This window comes from Manacus candei, unplaced genomic scaffold, assembly GCF_025592945.1.
Source record: "Manacus candei isolate 608988 ecotype Guabito, Panama unplaced genomic scaffold, ASM2559294v1 h1tg000078l, whole genome shotgun sequence".
In the NCBI taxonomy this organism is placed as follows: Eukaryota; Metazoa; Chordata; class Aves; order Passeriformes; family Pipridae; genus Manacus; species Manacus candei.
In genome coordinates, this window is record NW_026138126.1 from 897733 (window position 1) to 919051 (window position 21319).

The window sequence follows — 21319 nt, forward strand, 5'->3', positions numbered from 1 at the left end:
GCCAGGAGGTACCTGTGGTTGTTCCCAAACTGGCTGTGCTCTGCTCAGTGAGGCCACAAGTGTCAGGTAAACAGCAGGGAGGAGGTTTGGTCTGGCCCAAGAGCCCAGCAGCTGCACTGGGATAAAACTTGACTTCTTCAGCCTAATTGAGGGATTGGGAGCAAACTTTGGAGCCAGTCTTGGCTGTGGGGATGGTGCCAGTCAGGAGCAGTGGCCTTGGAGACCTTGGAGTGGGGAGTTTGTTCTCTTGGGGCAGTTTGGAGTTGGCTGAGATTGCTCCCACCTGCCTCCCTGCATGGGAGAGCTGAGGAGGGCTTGGAGAAAGGTCCTTGCCAGGGGATGGGGACTTGCTGTGAACTGCAGGAGGATGCTGATGTTGCAGACGGACAGGGTTTCGTGTGGTCCCTTGCAAGGGTTCTACCACAGCACTTGAAACCAAGAACAAAGGTACAAATGTCAAGCCTGTGGTCTTAACTCTTACTCTGCACTGCAGGTGACTCTTACCCAGTGTCACTTCAGGTTCTGCTCTTGCCAAACGGCCTGGAAGATGGTGATTTCCCATGCTGACAGCTGACAGCCATGAATGGAGCTGGGAGGCTCTGGCAGAGGGGAAGGGGGTTGTGGTGTGCTAACAGCATGTTTTCTGTTTCAGTCTGCAAGCCTTGAGCAGTGCTTGGGGGCTGTGTGTGTTCTGGGGCTGCTGATCCCCAGGTCCAGCTGTAGGAAGTCACTGACCCATCACACAGGTAGGAACGCCAGGGACCAGGAATTTCTCCCTGGCTACAGCTTCCATCAGCTGATACTTCTGACAAAACACTTGGCTCCTCCACTCCCCCCTTGGCAGCCCCTGGGCTGCAGCCCTGCAGCGCTGCCTTAGAGCGCGCTGAGCTCTGCTGTGCTCTGTGCTGGCGTCTCCTGCTCTGGGCTGTACCCTGCACGGGGCTCCCAAATGTCAGACTCGCTGCTCAACCACTCCTGGCCATCGTTTTCCAAGCACTGGAAGAAGAGATGGTCCTTTAAGCGAGGTAATGGCCTGTGTGTGGGGAGAGTGGGCTGAGAGCGTGTTGGGAGATGGGCTGCTGCAGGATGGGAGGACAGCCTGTCCTGGGCTGAGCAGGTACCAAAGAACATTGGGGTCCCCAGGCAGAGCTTGTTTTGGGGTGCTACCCCTCCTCCCTGCAGGGGACACTGCCTAAGTGCTGGTTAATGCTTTTTGTTCCACTTCATCTTCTTTTCAAGGCACATAAATGCCTTCAGGAGCTGGGGAATGGGTTGAATATCAGCCTTCTGGTTTTGTATTAAGTTTGTTTCATGGCTGGTAGGGAGCTGGAGGTCCTGGTTCTTGCAGACAGCTGTCTCTGCACGCTGCCTGGAGAGAGCTTGGGGTTTGAGCAGATGCTGGGGAAAGATTCTTCTGGTCTTCCAGTGAGGGCTGGTGAGCACTGCCAGAGCTGTGCAGTTTGGGTGGCCCTGGCTGGGCTTCCCAGTGTCTGACAGCAGGGATGGGAAGTGACAGCAATTGAGTGAACTGACCTCATTCCTGCATGTGGTGCCATGACTTGGGAATAGGGAAGTGAGAGTCCTGACATTTGCAGTCCCAGAGAAGCTGGACACTGCTGTTCTTGCCTCCAAACACTACTTCAGGCTGACAATGTTGGGTACCTTTACCTGTGGCATTAGAGCTTCTGGCACTCTTTCTCCTCCATTATTCCTCGACCCCTCCCAGTTCTCTTCTGATGTGGATGTGCAGGAGACCAAGATCCGAACTGAACACTTGAAGGAACGTCAGTTCAGAGTAGGAGCTCTGAACATCAGTTCAGAGCAGTTCAGAGCTGGACACCCCACTTCAGCCTCCCCAGTGCCGTGCCTGCTGGAGTGGTTGTGCTCACTGGGGAGGCTCAGGTGAGCTGATTTCTCTAACAAATGAATCAGCCTCACAGTGCTCTCAAGCACTGACTGCTTTGGAGAGGACCTGGGTAGAATCAGCTCCTCTCAGCATCTGCTTTCAGAGCAGTTTGTCCCAATGGGGCTTGAGCTGTGGGCACAAAACATTGGGGTCTCACTCCAGAGTGAATCAGAGGGACTGCAAATCCCCCTCAGCCCTGCCAAGACCTTTCAGCTGAGAGTGAGCAGAAAACAGTGCTGGCTGCCTGCTCCTCAGCACCCAACAGCCAGGCCCCAGGCAGGGTGATAAGGCAGCAGTTCCCTGTACAGTGTGTTACAGTGTGGGACAGCTTATCGTCCCCCTCCCCTGCCTGGGCTGCAGGAGCCAATCCCCACCACTGCCAACGAGGACAATGAGGGGCCCAGATCAGGCCAGGGTCTGCCCTTCAGCTCATTTTGGCACAGGGAGTTCAGCACTTGCTTTCCCAAGGTTTTTCCCTATGGCTCTGGACATCCTGCAACACAGTACGTGAAGGGCAGCTGGTACAGGGCCAGCAGAGCAGGGGCCAGGGGGAGATGGAATCACTTTTTTTTCTTGTCTGTGATGCTCCCCGTGGTTTCCCAACAGTCTCTACCCTGGCTGCTGGGAAATGCCCAGCCATTCTGGTCTTTCCTTCCTCCTGGGATTGTTTCACATAGCAGAACTGCCCAGTGCCTTTATCCCAATGCATTTGGTTTGGCCTTTCCCTGGTGGGAATGCAGACAATGTTTGATGTTGGAGGATGTGACTGACGTGGTGAGAGCTGCCATCCGTTTTTCCTCTGACGTGTTTCCCTGTCAGCGTCAGCCTGGCTCCAGCGTCAGCTGGGGACCTGTAGCATCCGGCACTGAGCTGGGGGCAGGTGAGGACAGGACACTGCTGGCAGAGCTCGTTCCAGTGCTGGCTGCTCTGGTGCTGTCACCTGCTGTGACACTCGTGGGTGCATCTCCAGTGACCAACCTGTCCGAGGGAAAGCAGCAGAGGTGGTAGTAGGAGGGAGGGTTTGACTGTAGGTCTGAGTTGGAATTATTAAAATCTCTGCTGAGCTCCCAGCAGCCTTGCACAGAGTTATAGCCAGGGCAGCTCATCCAGCTGATCCCATTGTCCCCACAGCATCAAAACCCCCCGAGATTGTCCCAGATTGTCACATGCACTGGACACCTGTCACTGCTTCCTTCCTCCGCACACAGCAGCCCAGGGTCCTCATGTTTCACCTGTGGGAAGCTCTGGCATAGTGCAGGGACCATCCCAGCCCAGCTTCCTCCCCAGCTCTGCCCTGGGAATTCCTCTGAGGAGGCTGCTCCCTGCAGCAATAACCTTTTATGGTTCCTGGCCAGAGGCGAATTAAGCAACTGCAATACCTAATCTGCTTAATGTTCTCCTAAAGCAAACAGTATTTGTTCTTGAAAGTGTCATTTTGTCATCCCATCTAAAGCTTAAACTGAGGGAAGGTGACTGCTGCTGTCTGCCAGTGCCTGGGGGGCCAAGATTCCCCATCCCCTTATCACCATGCTGGACATGGATCCTTCCAAACAGGCTTGAGTGCATGGTCCAAGAGACTCAAGGGGCTCCAGAGTTTGCCACACTTGCTGATACTGGGTGACCACCTTGATGGTGGATATAGGGATGTTCACAGCCCCCCAAACCTGTATCCCTCCTGTGTGTGCTCCACGCTGCTCCTTCCTTGCTCACCATCCCACAACTTTCCATCACTGCCTTGCCCAAGCACCCTCACAGCTCAGCTCTGCTCCCGGTGCCAGCCTAGCATCAACTGGCTGAGACTGAGATGTGGGAGCCCAGAATTGCCGTGGCTGGTGCTCACACATTGCCTAAAATGGTCTCTCCATGGCTGCAGCCTGTGAGCTGCGTGTCTCTGCCTCACAGCCACCATGCTCCCTGGAACTGATTTATCGCGTGTTGAACCGAGTGTCTGAAGCCTCTGAGGAGGATTTAAGTCCTTCGGTGGGTCTGGAGGGGCTCTGTTGACTGCAGCCTATGCCTTTGCCCAGATCCTGAGCCTTGCATGGCACAGGCAGAGCACAGGGAATACTTTCCAGGCCTCCGTGGAGCTGACTCTGTTCCAGGGATCCACTTTAGAGCTGCACAGAGCCTTGTGCAGGCCCAGAGTAGCCTTGGAGGGGTGGCCGGACCTTGAAGGGGAGGAAAAAACTCTTTGTTTTAGCTAAACCTGTAGGCCAGGGCTCTGGTCTTTGTCAGGCCACCATCCTTGTCAGCTCCAGCAGCCACATTCCTGCTGCCCCCCGGGCCTTTGCTGCTTTAACTGTGGGTAGTTCGCTGCTGAAGGAATGGCGAGAACAGGGAATCTCCTTTTTCTTCCTTCCTTGTACTTGTATGAGGGTCCTGGTCCCCCTGGGACCTTCCCCACCTCCTGGTTGCTTCCCTTGGGTCCATTCTTCCTTAGCCTTCATCCCAGCCTGTTTGGGGACTTCAGTGGCTTTCACTGCTCACTGACACTTTTAGGTGCTGTTTCCTACAAGCTCATGCCAAAACCTGTGCTGGTTTAAAGGTGCATTGACTTCAAAATGCTGATTTTTCATTACAAGCTGAATCCAGATGAATTCAAGGAAAGCAAAAGGTGATGTTCAATAACTTACTAAACCTCTGCTGTTTGCAGGTGTGGCTCAGGAACATCCTGGACAAGAATTTGTCTATTCATTAAAAATGTCTTGTGAAGTAAATTTTACAACCTTGCTAGAAAACCTGTTTCAGATTTTCCCTGCTCTTATAGCTAAAAAGCCCTTAATTAAAATAGTGCCTTCACAAAGTGTTTTCTTTCTATATTATTTATAGTCCCTCACTTGAAGCCACCACAGACATTTAAACACACCAAACGCCCCTTAAAACAGAAAATCTGGCATCTGCAGTGTGTAGTGGGATCCAAGGACCAAACATCCCAACTATTCCTCATGTTTGCTGCCTTTTTTTAGTTGGCACCACACAATTCCTGGCTGAATTGTGTAGCTTTATAACCCACAGCAGGATGCAAGATTTCCAAGAGTGTATTTCTTAACAATGTCTTCCTCACATTAATGTTTTTATACTTGGCTTTCCTCTTGTGTGAGCGATTTCTAGCAGTTTCCTGCTGGTTTTTCCCACTAGATAGATATGGCCACTTACAGTCTCTTGCTGTTGTTCTCTGCATCTTCAGAGATCCACCATAGTTCTTCAGCCAACAGCCTGGCTGTTTTCCCTTCACCTCAGCTGTGCATATCCCAAAAGAATAAAAAGACCTCAGTGAGTCACGCAATGGTTTAGAGATTGTGGCTGAGGTTTACAGTGTGTCTCGCTCCATAGGAATGTGCTTCACTCAGCTGGAAGATCTATTGTACCATGAAACACATTCAGACCATGGTTTTGTTTCTCAATGAGTTATCAGGTGGTGTACACACACTCAGGTTCACATTCCTGCGTGGGGAAAATGCACAGGAGTGAGCTGTGCTCCCACTATTGCTCTGCACATTCAGTGTTGTCTGGAGTCAATAATGTGCCTCCAATTTGCCTCCCAGTGGCATCCTTTATTCCTTAACGATGAAAAGAAAATCTCTGACAGTATTTTTATTCCTAGATTTCTGCTTCAAAGGTCCATAATATCAATAGCAACCATCAAAATGTGTTTGAGTCTTCTTTTACTGTGGAAATGGCCTCTGCAGCATAGGACATCTGACATGGGTCTGGCTGGGATGGCAAAAAAGCCTGGTCTCTGTCCTTGCACATGCTGCAGCTCAAAGGATGAGATTTCTGCTGTTACAGAATCCCTGCACCAGGATCAAGGCTGCTGTGGTCTAGAGATTGCCTGGCACTGCCGACCTTTAAGGGGCAAGGGAGCAGAACGCCCGATTGCAGCTGATTTTCCATCTCTCCCAGCTGTCTGGTTACCCGCTGTGACCTTCTCTGTCTTGCAGGGTCTGACTGCAAGCCATGTTTACGGGAATTCACTGATCACCGCACTCCTGCTTTGGAGTATCCCACCCTCAAAAGCTTCCTCCCATCCCTCATTGCTGAGGATGACTCCTTCTGCACCAACATGGCTGAAGAGAAGGCAAGTGTCTTCTTTCCTTCTGCTATTCCATGAGGCAAGAGCCAGGGTCAGCAAGCTGGCTGGTCAGCTCCACATCCAGAGGGATTTGCGACAGAGTAAGAATGGGGGAAAGGGGTACTGATCCAGATTGTCAGGGAATACAAGGTTATATTACTTCTGTCGCTGGGAAAAATCATTCCTGAGTGCTTTGTATTGGTGTTGGGGGAAATAAAGCACAGAGGGACCCTGAGATGGTGGGGCTGGTGCAGGTATGACTTTGAGAGGCAGTAAGAGAGGGGTGCTATTAGAAAATCTGATTTGAGAAACACATCTGCAAGTCTGGTCCTGCTCTGCACCTGAGTTCTGCATGGGAGGTGTCCCCTCCGCAGGATCAGTGCAAGGCTCTCAGGTGGGATTTGTTCTGCCTTTGCAGGAGGATTCATCTTCCACAGAGCTGGATGTGCCAGCAGCAGACTCGCACAGCAGCACGGAGGATCTCCTCTCAGACTCTGCTCTCCATGGCACTGAGTATTACAAAGATCTGGGGCTCCTGAGCGCGCCCATTGCCAAAACAGCTCCAGAGATGGCAGCACAGCCAGAAGAAGGATCCCAGGCCGTGCCTGTTGTTTGCTTATTGGAAGAGAGACCAGGAACTCTGAGCAAACTGTCTGTGGATGTTGCTTTCTCCAACCCCATTTCCTGCTTGATGCGTTACGGCGAGGCCAAATGCTGCTTTCTCAACAAAGGCCACGTGTGCCCCTGTGCAGCGGGACCAGGAGATGGAACCAGCACTCCCGAGTGTCCTGCAGAGGCAGACAAGGAGCTGGACCTGCGGGAGGCCCAGGATTCCTTCCCCACACTGGTGAGATCTATGTCCACCTCTCGGAGGCACAGTTGGGAGAGGCCTTTGTCACCAGTGGACTGCAAGCGCAGGTACAGTGAGACTGCGCAGGACTGCGAGCACAGAGACTGTGAGAGATATTTGATATATACAGTGCAGTGATGGTGTGTGAGGCTGGGGCTGCTGCTGGGTGGTCTCCCTCACTTGTCAGCATCTGCCAGAGCAGCTGGACGCCCACTGCTCATGTTGGGTGGGATGTGGAGGAGCAGATGCTAGAGCAGCAAGAGGATTTAATGTCTCTTTGGCAGTAGGAAGGTCCTCTTTTCCTGGTCTTGAGGCCAGGATGAGGATCTCTCATCTGGAGAGAACTCATTTCTGTCTGGAGGTAACCTTAAACAGCATCAGCTGCCCCGATGACCTCCATCCCCTGGCTCAAAGGGAATTTTTCCCATCACAGAGAGATTAAGAGAGCTCTGTCAAATCCTTTTTCTTCTTGTCTGTGAGTTGGCTTGGTGAGGCCTGTGTCTGCAGTCACTGTGAGGGAATGGCCTGAAGTTGTGTCAGGGGAGGTTTCAGTTGGATATTAGAAAAAGGTTCTTTCCCCAGAGGGTGGTGGGGCACTGAAGAGGCTCCCCAGGGCAGTGGTCACAGCACCAAGGCTGACAGAGCTCAAGGAGTGTTTGGATGATCCTCTCAGGCACAGGATGTGACTTCTGGGGTGTCCTATGCAAGGCTGAGGGTTGGACTGGATGATCCTTGTGGGTCCCTTCCAGCTCAGCATATTCTGTGATTCTGTATGCTCCAGCCCTCTGCCCTCCACGTGACTGCAGAGGAGGTTGTGTTTTGTAGCATGATGCTGAGCTCTGGGAGCAGAGTCAGGCCTGGAATTCCTGCCATCCTCTGCTCCTGCCACATGAATGCCTTGACCTCCAGGTTCCTACATGAATGCTTTCCCTGCTGACAAATGTATTGATCTCCCAGCTGACTGGGATTTAGGTGCAAGCCAGTGACGACTATTTTTATCTCTCCTCCTTATATGGTACCTCAAAATTATCTTAGCCTGAAATCTTGGCAGTTCTTTATCAAGCTCGGGCTTTGGTTCTCAGACCTCTTGTTGCCCCATGCGCTGTAGATCATTCACAGTTTATACTGGAAGAGGCACAGGAGGAACAGCAGCCTGGAGCAGCTGTGTCAGGGACATATTCTGTCCACTCTCTGGGTGATGAAACACGTGTGAGCATGAGGCCAGGGAAGGGTAATATGCCCCATTCTTCCCTAAGCAAACACTTCCTGAAGCCTGTCTGTGGCAGCAGGAATGAGGTGACTGTGATCTGCAAACAGAACCCATGCAGAGACTAAGATTTTCCACTGAGCTCTATCCATCGTTTTGCTCCTGTGCTGTTGGCACTGCAACAGCACTTGGTGTGCAGGACATTGTGGGCACTGGGGGAGCTGGTCCACCCCTCATTTCCCAGAAAATAATTTCTTTTTCCTTCCACGAAGCTGGGCCCTTGTGGGAGCAGGATTTAGGACATGATGCCACAGTGGTGATGTGATAAACATCATCATCTGCCACTTCTAAATGCCCAGAGGGACTTTCCTGGTGTGGCAGCTGACAGGGCAGCAGCTCTTGGGCAGGCAGGCCAGGCTGCAGCCCAGGTGGCTGCACAGTCTCAGAGGTTGCTAAGACATGAGTGTGAGCCATCCAGCACTAAACATCCCGGGTGACCAAGGAGCTGAGGGACTCGCTGATGGCAGCCAGAGGAGCTGTTTTTAACAGGCTCAGGACTTGGTGTCCAGGCTGATGCTTACTGGCATTTCCTTTTCCATGTGCCTGTTGTTGTGACCCTCCTTGTCCCAGATGCATGAGCGCTTTAGGACCGTCCACCCAAGGAGCTGTGCAGGAGCTGTGCCATGCCTGGCACATTTGGACATGTCTGCTAAACTGGCTTGTTCCTCTCCCCTGATCAGGTTCAGCCTGGATGTCACAGAGATGGGCAGTGACCCAGAGCAGGAGGATGTGGGGAAGAGAAGCCAGTCCTGCCCACAGCCTCACGTGTCCCTTCAGCTGCCCAAAGGGGTGCTGGGAGCCTGGAGCAGTAGCAGGGCTGGCACAGTGATCAAAGTGGAGATAGAGCCGCTGCTCCCGAAGCTCACGGTGGGCCCCAGCCTGCAGGAGGTGGTGAGTGGGGAAGGCTGTGCACAGGGGCAGGAGGGAGAGCTGGGGGGGCAGAAGGGTCTGCCGCATGCTGGGCTCCTTCAGTGCCAGCATTGAACCGGGTGTGCCAGGAGGTCTGCAGGAATCTCAGCAAGAATGAGGCTTCTCTGCTCCAGGGCAAACTGCCCTGTCTTGCAGGATAAAGGCCCTGGGAGATGCTGAAGCACAGCCCTCTTTTCCCATATATCTAGCGGGAATTTCCCTTAATGCAGCCTGAGCCTGTTGCCTCTTTTCCTGTCAGTGTGCACCTGTAAGAAGAGTCTAGCTCTATCTACTCTATAATCCTCTGTCAGTGAGTTGAAGGCAGGAGTGTCACTCCCCTTCTTTGGGCTCAATGACAATTGATACATGTTCTAAAAAGTGAGAAGTGCCTAAGAAGGTTTCAGTCCCAAATGTCACTTGCTCCAGCTTCCCTGGAGCCCAGACCTGAGGCCGACAAACAGTTGGGCCTTATGTATCCTGCATCATAACCCTGACAAAACAGGAGGCAAGGGGTGAGGAATCAACTGTGATGGAGGCTCCCTTGGTACACAAAGCACCAAAGATGTCCATGACTTTTTACTTCTCCAGAAATGTGTCAACAATGGGAAGAGACTGAGGTCCAAGTCTGTCCCAGCAGCCTGTGAGACCGTTGCCTCCCCTCAGATACCTCTCAGTTTCAACACTTCTCTTCCAGTTGTGGAAGGTTGGTATAGACTATATCCATGGCATTAAATGAGTTCAAGGTGTGATTAAGAAGATAAAAAACTGGAGCTGTAGCCTCTGCAAGCCTGGACATCCTCTGCTTACCCTTCCACATGGTCCCAATAGCTGCAGAAATACAAAGCCAAGCTGACTTTGAGTCTGGCCCTGGCTAACAGTGCAGTCTAAGCTCAGTCGTGCCCATCCCCAGTGACACAATGCCACACAACCTCTCTGTGGCAGTGTGTTGGTCACTCCCTACTCACACAAGGCCCACATGTGAGGACTGGCCCAGAGCTAAATGTAGAGACTTAATAGCACAGCCTGGGAAGTGGAGGGTCTCTGGGGTTGGATCAGCTCCTATCCCTGGGCTGCAAAGCAGGATCCTCAGTAGTTACTTTAATACAGACTGGAGAGGGGAGGGGTAACATAGAAAATGATGTAGCCTTCACCTCGCCCACAGAAATGCAGAGCAGCCTCTTCCTTCCTAACTGCTCCTATCATTTCTTCCTCCTCATTAAAGGCAGAGTGGGAGCCCAGCAAGATTAACAGGGTCCAGTTGCATATCTTGCAATGTAGTGTTCTACAAAGGTAAACCAGGTTTTCTGCTGAGAGCATTGTGTGTTCCAGGTGTTGAACCCCCTGCTCTGGAGGTGCTGGAGAAGGACCACGTGTCCCCAGACCATGTGTAGGTATTGTCAGTCCCGGCTGTTTTGAGAGGAAAGAGATTCTTGGGTGTATCTGAGCTACTGGGGATGCAACAGCAACGGAGATCCCACTCCATGCTGGGGCACAGCTGAGTAGTTGGTCTTAAACCAGCACTTGAGGCTTTGTGGGATGCAGAATGTCTGTGCAAGGACATTTTCTAATCCCTCCCTTCTCTTTTGCCCCATCCCTGGTAGCTTAAATGTCCAGAAGGTTCTTCAGGAGCTGAAACATTACCATGGGTAAGTGTGTGTGGGAGAGGGACATGGATGGGGATGTCACAGGACCCATCTGGCAAAGGACACTCGGTTCCTTGAGGGGCAAATCCCCAGGGTACCAGAATCACTGATTTCTTCCAGTGAAACTCTGGTAGAATTGCAAGGAGAAGGGACATTTCATGGGCCTCTTCTGTAACTCTAAAGGTGTTCCTGCCCCATCTCCAAAGACAAGACTTCCTGCTGACCCAGAAGTTCTGCTCTTGTGTTCTTTGCTGTGTGTCTGATGCCTTTTCCCTGGCCAGGGTGAAGCAGAGAGCTTGTGTGCAAGAAGGCAGTGACTCTTCCCAGCAGAACATCACTTGGTTTGAGTTCCTGTCTAATGAGTAAGTGACACAGAGGGTAACCCACACACTTCATGTTCCCAGAGCAGACTGATTTCAAGCCCCCCTCCATCTAAGCTCTACTGCCTTGCTAATCCTGAGTGCAGGACACTGGTATTGCAGGGGTTCAGCCAGGATCGGGGCACTGAATAACACCACAGACACAGACAGAACTTGCACACACAGTTTGAAAGTTCAGCTCCTTATTTGCAAGTGTCTCATTAATAAATGACATGGCTGATGCCAAACCAGATCCTCCAGGAGACGGAAAGCTCAGACTTGGGGTTCTAAAATAATGCATTAATGAACTTTATCAGTGATCTCCCTGAGCTGGGCTTGGCCAGTGGATTTCCCCTTCATTAAGATGTTTTTGTTTTATTTCAGAAATGAGGACAGTGGGAAGAGCGATAAAGCAGAGAAAGGCACAAAGGTGATGAGACGCCTGAGTTCCCTACGGAGCCGAGTCACTGGATCCTGGCAGAAGGATAAGGTGAGGGAGAAATGCTGAATTTGTGGAAGGAATTGTGAAATTCTTCAAGTAGAAAAGGGGATCTTACCCCAGAGAGTAGTCGACTGGATTGCTTTTGGGTGGCCAAGGCCTCTATCTTGGTCAATAGATGCACTGTGCCTCCTAACATAGTGCACGGGACAGAGCGATCCCCAACTTCCATCCCACCCTTCTCTAGGGCACGTTCTAAATGCTCCTGTGCTGCCTTAGTTGTGCAGAGCAAGAGGAGTGCCTTGGCTGGGTGACTGCCTGGATCACCCTCTGTGGCAGGGAAGAGCCTGCAGAGACAAAGCCAAGTGCTGTATCCTGCCCTTTGTCACACCTAGACTGGACCTAGACTAGAGGGACTTGCTCAAACCTTTGGGAAAAGCACTGCCATCCCACTGTACCTGAACCCACCAGCTTCCTGCACACTCCTTTGTAGCAGCGGGGAAAGGAACACGTGGGCAGTGTAAGGCCTGTGACGAGCTGTGTTCTTCTCTCCTTCCAGGGTAAGAACAAAGAGCAACCAAAGGAGAGAGAGAAGGAGAAAGACACGAAGGAGCCAAAAGAGAGGTGGAAAGAGATCAGTGGGCACCAGCTTGTGCCAGGGGTTTTCTCCAGCTGCACCAGCTGCTCACTGTGTGCCAAACCTCTTGTGAATAAAAGTGGTCTGCAGTGTCTGAGTGAGTATGGCTGTCACTGCCTGGCTCTGCCCCAGCCTCTGCTCCCACCTCCCCTCCAGCCCAGCCTAAACCAGCCTCCTGAATTGCCTAAACCAGCCTCCTGAATTGCTCAAAGCAGCCTCCTGGATTGCTTCACTTCTCTGCCTGGCTTGGCTCTACCCCACCACCCTGCTTGGCCTGGCTTGGTTGTTTCTCCAAAGAGTCTAAACGATCTCTAAATCCTGCCTGGATTTATCCTCATTTTCTTTGGTCATTTGACCATGTCCTGCCCCTTTCTCCCAAGGAGGGTTCTAGGTCAACTTCCCCTTCACTAATTTTCTTTTTCCATGAAGTTCTGCTTTGCCTGAACAAATATCCCAACTGCCTGAGTGCAGCTGGATCTTTTAGGCTGTTTGTCACAGCTGCAGTGATGTTTCAGCTCAGCATCTGCCCTATGCATGGGCACAGGGATTTCTAGAGCATCCAAAACTTTATTAACAAACACAAAAGTCAAATGGTGCCTCCTAGGACCTGCATGGGTGAGACTGTTGCTTTTTACCACTGAGTAGTGGTAAGTAGTGGTACCATCTGCACGGGCCTCTGTGCTCCCACTGCATCCACTGTGACGTGGCTTTGGCTGACAAACCCTGTCCCTCCTCTTTGGGGCAGGTACCCAGGGCACTGAAGAACACTTTAAAAGGGATTGTCTGTGGGCAGAGAAAATTTCTGGAATTGAAAGAATTGCTCTCTTTCTCCACCCTGTACCCTCTGGCAATGCTCGCTCTCTAGTGAGGGTCTCTCAGAGGCTCTTAAGGTCGGTAAAACCTTCCTGGGCCATAAGAGGACTGGCTGACCTTGGACATGTGTAGTGAGAAGTGTGTTTTCCCTTCAGGGCAGCTGGAGGGAAATTGAAAAGGGGTACAGACCTGGCTATTAGTGAATGGTTTTCAGGTGACACAGCAAAAAGTAGGAAGCTTTGTGGAATATTTAGAGAGAACCTAAATGTTATGAGAGGAGGCAGAGTTATGCCTTGTCATTCCTGTCTGAGGAACCTCCTCTGTTTGCAGTCCTGCAAAAATACCTTAACCTGAGAGGATACAAGACAGTCCCAGTGCACCAGGAGCTTGGAGCCATGCTCCAAGCATGGCCTTGGGAATGCTGAGGTTGTTGTTAGTATGAGTGATTCTCCTCTGGACAACTGCTATGGAGATCTGTGATCTGGAGTTGGAGGTAGTTGTCAAAATAGGAGTGTGGCTCAGCATATTTTTATCCATCATAAATGTGCGGGGATTGGACATAAGTTATAGTAACTTTTACCTTGTTTCTCAGCCCTTCCATGAGGAACCTGTGTTCTGTCTTGTTAACATTCAGAAGAAAAACTCCAAGGTGGCCGACGCACTGGTTTGTGTTTGGGACTCCGTGGCATCTCCTTTGGCTCTCAGCTGCTCAGGGATGTGCTGCCCAGGATAACATGGGCAGCAGGGCAGCATAGCTTGTTTTATTGTGTTCCCTTTGCTTGAACTGAGGCTGAATTGGGCAGGGTTTGGAGATGTTCATTAAATTAATGGCCTGTCTGCGGTGAGATGTGAACTAGGGCTTGTTGTGTGACAGCTGTTTGGCTGACAGTGCCTATATTTGGATGATGCTGGGCTGGTAGCTGCTATCACCAACTCCCATTATTGCAGCTCAGAGCAGTGTGTAGTCTCCTGAGTAGTCCCTGATAGAGCTCCGGGGCCACCAGGAAGCTGGAGCAGCAGGCCTACTTTTCAGAAGTGTGAGCTGCTCTGTCAGGGCTCGGTCTGAGCTGTAGTTGCTGCCAGGATCTGAGGAGATTTGGCTGCTGCTCTTGTTTTCTTGTCATGAACTCACATTTCACCATCTCTACGCCTTGGGCCCCAGCCAGCCCTTGGTCCATCGCTGGTCAGGTGCTGCCGTTGATGTTGCCTGTTAACTGCAGCACCAACATGTGGTACGAGGCAAAACGGGCTCATGGAAAATACAAGAAAAGATGATGGTTAAAGAAAAGGATGAGATGAAGCCAGGGAGAGGAAGGATGGGGGAATGATTAGGAAGCCTGAGATGTTCCACTGTCTCATAGACACAAAAAGTCTGGTGGCTTCCAAGGCTGTGAAGAATTAGAGAAGTGAGAGCACTTCTTATTAGAGACAGTAATAGCAGGAGGAATTTGGCTTTTAATTCAGAACAAAGAAACATTGTTCTGCTAGAAACATGCATGTGAGATGTGAAGAAGGTAGGCAGCCCAGGTAGCCTGGTACCTGGTATCTTGTTTCCCTGTCTCATCTGATTCCTCCCATCTATCCTTACATCACATGATACAGAGTATCCCAGGGATGGACTGAAGGAGGTTGTGCTGTGTGTCAAGAGTATGGACACAGGAGAGTCTCTGCAGCTCACAGATGTGCTATGAGGAGCCTGGCAGGGATGGAAAACAAAGGAATGGTTGCAGTCACTGGGATCTCGACAACAGTGGCCACCCAAACTCTGCCATTACGTAAACTATGAGCTGAGAGCCTCTGGGTTTACTGTTCACCTAGAAATGAGAAAGCTCCTTCTGAGCCTCTGCTGTCAAGGGTGGAGAAGGTTCTGTGCCTAAATTAATCTTCCCTTATAAACATGCTTCCAGAGTTTATGCAACAAGAGTTAGATGAGTCCCAGGAAAGCCCTGACAGGAAGAGAGCTCTCCAAGCAGGCTGTGCCATGGAGGCAAGCCAGGGATATGCTGTGGAATACAGATGAAGAGAAGGATTGCTTCCCTCCTAGTGACTTGAGCATTGGGGTAGAGGTGGGTCTTCCACATCCTCTTTAGCTGACAGTCACATCTTTATTACATTATAGGAGAGACAGAGCCTGGGCAGATCAAACAGATCAAACATCCTCCTCAAAAGGAAACCTGCAGCTGCAACCAAAGTTTGTCGGGCTTCAGACAAACTCCTCTTCTTTAAGTGAAGGTGCTAGATTTAATAAATCTTCCTGAACCATACAGGCTATGCTGGACTGTCCTAGGCTGACCCTTGCTGGCTGCTTCAGTGCACTGGCTGATCTCTAACAGATTGCCGTAACAACTGGTCACTAGGACTTATCTAAAGCGTGTTGTGAAAGAGGTTTGGAGACCCATTTCCTTTCTCACAATGGGTAAGTGAGAGGACATGGGTCTGTGAAGTTTGTCAGGCAAACATCCTCCATCCATGGCCAAGGAGAGGCCAGAATAGCTTTTGGTTTGGACTTGAAATTTGTGTGAAATTCACCTCTCACTTGGCACTTGTGCTTGCACGGTTTTGTTTTCTGGATTCCCAGTGCGGCACCAATAAACTAATATGAGAAGATAGTTTTGGCTTATAATAAACAGGAATTACTTGATTTTTCTATCCTGAAATTTCTGCTCATAGCCCACACAGAGTCCTGAGATATCTGAAAAGCAGCAGACAACCTGGAACTTTGTGTTTCCGGAGAGAGACACAGGTGCCAAAAACCTTCTATTTGGGTGGAAAAAAGGAGGTTTGGCTGCTGTAACATGATGACAGTGATAAATGGACCGGAAGTCCCACTTGGAATAAATGATTACTAACAGAATTCCAAACAAACAGAGGCTAAACCAGAGTGGCGGCATCAAGCCGTGGGTTAAGGTGGTTATGAGCCAATGGAGAAGGATCTGAAGCAAATGCGAAAGCGGCTGCAGTGCTGGTTGCAGAGGAAACACTGACTGAGCTGTGACTGTGCTGACACAGAGCTGGTTCACTCAACTCAAGAGGTTCTAGAAAAGGAAACCAAAGTACATCCTATTCTCAGTGCTTCTCCTTTTCACTTTCTTCTTGTATCTGGGCAGTACTGCCTTCATTTGGAGCATCTCCAAGTGCTGCCCATTCCATTCCCTAATAAAACCTCAGGATCTTGTCCACTCGGGCTGACAAATACATAAGGCTGCAGGACAGTAATCTACCTCTAACACATTCAGCAAGAAACCTTTTGTTATTACAGAATTACACAGGCTTAGAGAGTTGGTGCTCTTCTCCTCTTTGCAATCCAAACCTTAGCTCAAAGCTATGGAGTTTTTGAGCTGGCTGCTGTGCCAGATTTTGTACTGATTTTGTAGTGATGCCCTGAGGCAGCTGCACAAGCACAGCACGTCCTCTCTGTGACAGCTGCAGTTGGGCAATCTGCAATGCTTTACTTTTACATTACAGTGAAGCACAAAGTTTGAAGTGCCCAGGGATGAATCAGTCACCAAGTGACAGCCAGCTGTTTAACCCCAAACTGCTTTACTTAATGATTATGTCCCTGTAGTGCTGACAGGCCCCAATAAACAACTGGGACCTCATTGTACTCAGTCCTGTAGGGAAGCAGCACAAAAGGGAACATTTTGGAAAAGTTTGCAACTATGAGATGAAGAGAAAAATAAAATCAATTAAACAGGTGGCAGTGTGGAAACCAGAGACCATACTGGTCCCATGGCAGGATTTCAGCACATTTCAAGCCCAACCTGTGGCAGGTTCTTTCAGAGCAGCATGGGAAAGCCGCAGGGTGGATTTTGAGAGGGAAGTTTGTTTTGCAATCGTGTATGCTGTGTTTTCAGGCTCAACAGGCAACTTGGATATGTGTGACTGAAAATACAACAGACTTTTGATCAGCACTGTAAATCCTCAGAGTGAAATCGGGAGGTAAGGTTGGATAGTGAGCTCTTCCCAGTTTTTTTCCCTGCACTGAGTACTCCAGGAGCCTGGTGCTAATACATCAAACCACACTGGTGTCAGGGAAAAGATGGTTTTTCCAGCAAACAGTTTGGTTCTACAAGTCAGTGCATGGATCTGCTGGTAATGAAGATAATTCCCCTTTGCTCTCGCCATTTGTCTGTGCAAGGATCACTGGCAAAGGCCTGGGCAGGCACTTGCTCTTGAGGGCAGATAGGGAAGCCAGCATCTGCCAACCCACCGGGCACCCCAGCCTTGCCTTGGTAAGGGTGTCCATAAACACTTCAGTACTTTGGGATGGTAAATCCCACCAGGCTTTTAATATCGAATTATGTATTTCAAGTGCCAGGCTGTGTGCTGTGTACACATGAAGTACCATGTTAAAGCTGTCACTGGGGATGCCACATCCCAGCTGTTATGGGCCTCTTTAGTTTTTATGAATGTTGGGGGGAACCGTGTGCCCTCCCTGAGGAAAAAGCGTGGGCTGAGGGTGGTCATGCCCTCCCTGAGGGGAACGCATGGGCCGAGAGGAGCTGTTTGCCCTCCCTGAAGGGAAAGCATGGGCTAAGGGTGGCCATGTGCTGTCCCAGAGAGGAATGTGTGGGCTAAGGAGGCTTGTGACCTTGCTCAGGGGGACGTGTGGCTGGGGGGGGCCTGTGTACCCTCTCTCAGGAAAGGCACGGGCTATGGGTAGTTGTGCCCTCCCTGAGGGGCAGATGCGGGCTGAGGGACACACACTGTGTGCCCTCTCTGAAGGAAAGTGCAGGGTATGGGTGGTCGTGTGCCCTCCCTGAGGGGAAAAGTGTGGGCTGGTCGTACCCTCCCATGAGGGGAAGGAGCAGGCTATGGGTGTCCATGTGCCCTCCCTGAGGGGAAGGAGCAGGTTATGGGTGGCTGTGAGCCCTCTCAGAGGACAGAGCATGGGCTTAGGCTTGTCCATGTGCCCTCCATGAGGGAAGCCACAGGCTAAGGGGGCCGTAAGCCCTCCCTGAGGAAGAGATGTGGGATTGGGGTGCTTGTGCTTTCCTTGAGGAGAAAGCGTGGGTCAGGGGGGGACCGTGTGCCCTCCCTCAGGGAAGGTGTGGGCTAAAGGTGCCTGTGAGCCCTCCACGAGAAGAAAACACGGGCTGGGGTGTCGTGCCCTTCCTTAGGGGAACATGCAGAGTATGTGTGGCCGTGCACTCCCTGCTGGTCGGCAGTAGCCATGTGCCCTCCGTGAAGGAAAGCATGGGCTAAGAGGACTGTGTGCCCTCCCTGAAAGAAAGCGAGAGCTATGGGTTGCTCTGCCCACCCTGGGGGGCAGGCGCGGGCTGTGGTGGCTGTGTCCTCCTTGAGGGACAGGCACTGGTCGGCGGTGGCCATGTGCCCTCCCTGAGGGAAAACACGGTCTGGAAAGGGTCTGTGTGCTCTCCTCCAGGGCAGGACACAGGTTGTGACTGTCCGCCCGCGCTCCCCGAGGGGCCGAGACCCACCCCGGCCGTGCCGCCCGCGCAGGCGCACCCTCACATCCCGCTTCTCCTTCCGGGACACGGGGGCGTTTCCTGTTGCTGTGGCGGTGGCTCCCGGGACCGAGAGGGAACCGGCGGCTCCCCGGGGAGTCCGGTAAGAGTCTGGGCTGTGTCAGTGCGCCCGCCGGCCTCAGCCCCCGACTCCCCGCGGTCCCACGGCCCCCCAGCCTCAGCAAGTCGCCGGCCATCGGGACCCCTCCCCGGGGCTGCGGGGACCGCCGCTCCCGGTCGCTGTGCGGGCAGCGCGGCCCCCCGGGGGCTGGGGGTGGGGGCGACGCGAGGGGGATCCGGAGTTTGGCCGTGGCGGCGGGTTGATCGTCCCTTTGTGACAATCCCTTAGGTTTTACAGCCGTCCCGACCTTTGCAGCTCATGGCTTCAGCTGTGGGGCGGGACGCAGCTTGGAAGATCCAGTGTTTACATTAGAAAGCTCTTTTAGGGGCTAAAGAAGGAGTGAACTGTTGCTGTGTGTTGTTAGGGAGGCGAGTGGCTGTAGCCTGGTGTGAAGTTGTGTCCCTTTCTGCCACAATTTTAGTCTGAGCATCCTTAAATCCTGATCATTAAATCCTGCACCTCGTCCTCGTCCTCTGGGTGCTTACACACATTGCAGGTACTGGTGTACCTTCAGAAGTCCGGGATGTGCGTGAAAGACCTTAAATGTGTTTGGAAAAAAAACAGTGAAATCTTCTCTTTATCCGGAGTTGCGATGACTGACCCATTTTAAATATTCCCCAACCCTGGCACCTTAGGGAGAGAAGCGGGAGATGGTATCAGCTTAGCTCAGGTGTGTTGGAAAGGAACCCCTGGCAGGAGGTCAGGGCGGTGAGGGATTTTGGAGGAGGTAGTGGGAAACAGGGAGTGATTTGAACAAATAACTTTCTGACTGTTTCTTGTACTATATCTGGTGTTGCTGTTCTAATAAATAAGCATAATTTCTGAATATTGTTTGAAGATTTTGTGTGTCATCTATGTAAAACCAAGAGGAGAAATGGCTGCTTCTCAGTTCCTTCTCACTCCCCTCTTTAGAGAGTTCTGTGGGTGCCTTTTTTAATTGGCACTTTTTGTTTAAATTTATGAAATTACAAGTGGTAGTTTGGTAGTTTCTCTTTGACATGGTAAAAAAAAAAAAAAGAAACATGGTTCTCAAACAGGAGCCATCGGACATTGTGTGTTGTAGTTCCACCTCCTGTTTACCTATGAAATATTTTAAATACCTTTTATGATTGTCATAGTTGCTGCTTCAGTTCTGTAGCGTTTCTTACAATGGGGGAAGGCTTCAGCATGAGAGAATCGAATTGGGACTTGTCTTTCTTTAGGATAATATGGAAATTTTACTTGGTGTCGTTTGAAAAACAGAAACATCAGTTGTTTATGTGTTTTTGTAAAGAAAACCCCTTGGCCACCAGAACTTGCAGTGTTAGGAATAACACAACCCCTCTCCCTGATTTGTTTTGCTGATATTTTGACAATAAAACCAGATACAGTGAGAAAGTAATTATAGGTTGTTTTGGAGACAAAGAGGAATGCTCTAAGAGAGAGGCTGAAACTTGATAATTTAGTGCTGTTGCTCTCTGGCGTGGAGTGTCTCTATTTCAGAATGTGAAGTATCTCATCTCCCTGCACCCTTCCAGCTTTTGGTTTCTGCCTCTGCGTAATTAAGCAGATGAGAAGACAAGTAAACATTGACCACCAGAACCACTAGGACAAAGTTAAATCTGCTCCGAGTTCCTAAAGAAACCTGACCTGAATTTACCCAGCACAGAAACTTCCTATGGTCCACTGAGACTCCTCCTCTTTCCTGAGGAGATCTATCACAAAGTGCCTCTGCTTATTCTGGAATGCAGTAGCGGTTCAAAATGTTTCTCAGCTGCTGTCTTGTGTATCTCTGGGTATAGAGTCAGATTTTGTATTCTGGATTAATCATTGATGTGCAGGTTGTTTCTTTTGTCAGTTCAAGAGGGAGGAGTTCCTTATGTGGTGTAAGGGTGAAGAAAGAGGAAAGAGGTTCTCTTTGATCCCTGAAGCATTGGACACTTGAAAACAGGAAAATTATTAATTTCACAAGGCAGCTCTTTGTCCTTGGCTCTCTTCTGATGCTTGGATTTAATATGTGGTGAATAGCAGTAAAATAGTGCTTGAACTGCTTTTATCATTGAAATGTTACAAGGTGTCCCTGCCTGAACTTATACTGCTTTAAAGTGGTTTTTTTTTAATCTGTAATTTACAAAACACACAAAAAAAATTCCTTGAGAAAAAAAAATCAGCAGTTCAATTTTAGATTAATCACAGTGGGTTTGTGTGTTAGTTGTTTGCAAATGGCCTTTTAAGAGTTATTTTATTGGGCAGTACCGCTCCAGACCAAAGGTCAGGGTCATAGTGCTCATAATGTCTGGTGAGTCATAGATTTGTCCTGGAATCCAGTTCTGGGAGATATTTATAGGACATTGTCAGTATCTGATCCCCTGGAAGGTATTCCAGCTCGGGAAGAAAATGCATTTGCCTGCTCCTTTCCACCGTGTTTTGGTGCCCTCTTACATACTGTGAGCGGGGTGATGCTTTTGGGTGTTATCATGTGTTGTCCAATAAAATACTCCTAAGCTGTAAATTAGTTACTGTGAGCCTTTGGGAAAACATCTCATTAATAAGGGAAGGTTTTTGGTTATTCCAGCTATTAAATTCATTACTCTCAATCGTGAACAGGATCTTTTATGGTGTTTATGAGCCTTTTACTCTTAAATATTTCACTGCTGGTTGAGGCCCCTGTTTCAGTTTCTCTGTCATTAGGTCATCGCTGGCACTGACCCCTGCAAAATGCTTCCGAGGGAGTGACAATCCCTGCAGTAAGCAGATCTGGGCTAATGTGATGCTCCCAAAATTCTCAGCCTTAATTCCAAAGCTGTTGATTAAAGCCCAGACATAACCACAGTGGGTTTGCTCGGCTCCCACCCT

General features: G+C 50.4%; 1 protein-coding gene across 4 annotated transcripts in view; it reads left to right on the forward strand.

Moving 5' to 3' along the window:
• Positions 1-655: 655 nt before the first annotated feature.
• The window catches only part of ARHGEF18 (Rho/Rac guanine nucleotide exchange factor 18), a 49421-nt gene continuing 28757 nt past the window's right edge, over positions 656-21319 (forward strand). For 2 of the 4 annotated variants that reach the window (XM_051810816.1, XM_051810817.1), the window contains exon 1: positions 18372-18466. Coding sequence is in view for 1 of the 4 variants with exons in the window: in XM_051810818.1 (XP_051666778.1) it covers positions 950-1025; positions 5848-5984; positions 6397-6896; positions 8776-8986; positions 9593-9707; positions 10334-10391; positions 10606-10650; positions 10929-11009; positions 11391-11496; positions 12005-12179 (1504 nt within the window). In the remaining 3 variants the exon portion in view is untranslated. Of the gene's footprint in view, positions 1026-5847; positions 5985-6396; positions 6897-8775; positions 8987-9592; positions 9708-10333; positions 10392-10605; positions 10651-10928; positions 11010-11390; positions 11497-12004; positions 12180-18371; positions 18467-21319 lie in introns of those variants that run through there. The other 2 variants (XM_051810818.1, XM_051810815.1) reach the window with 2 other exon arrangements.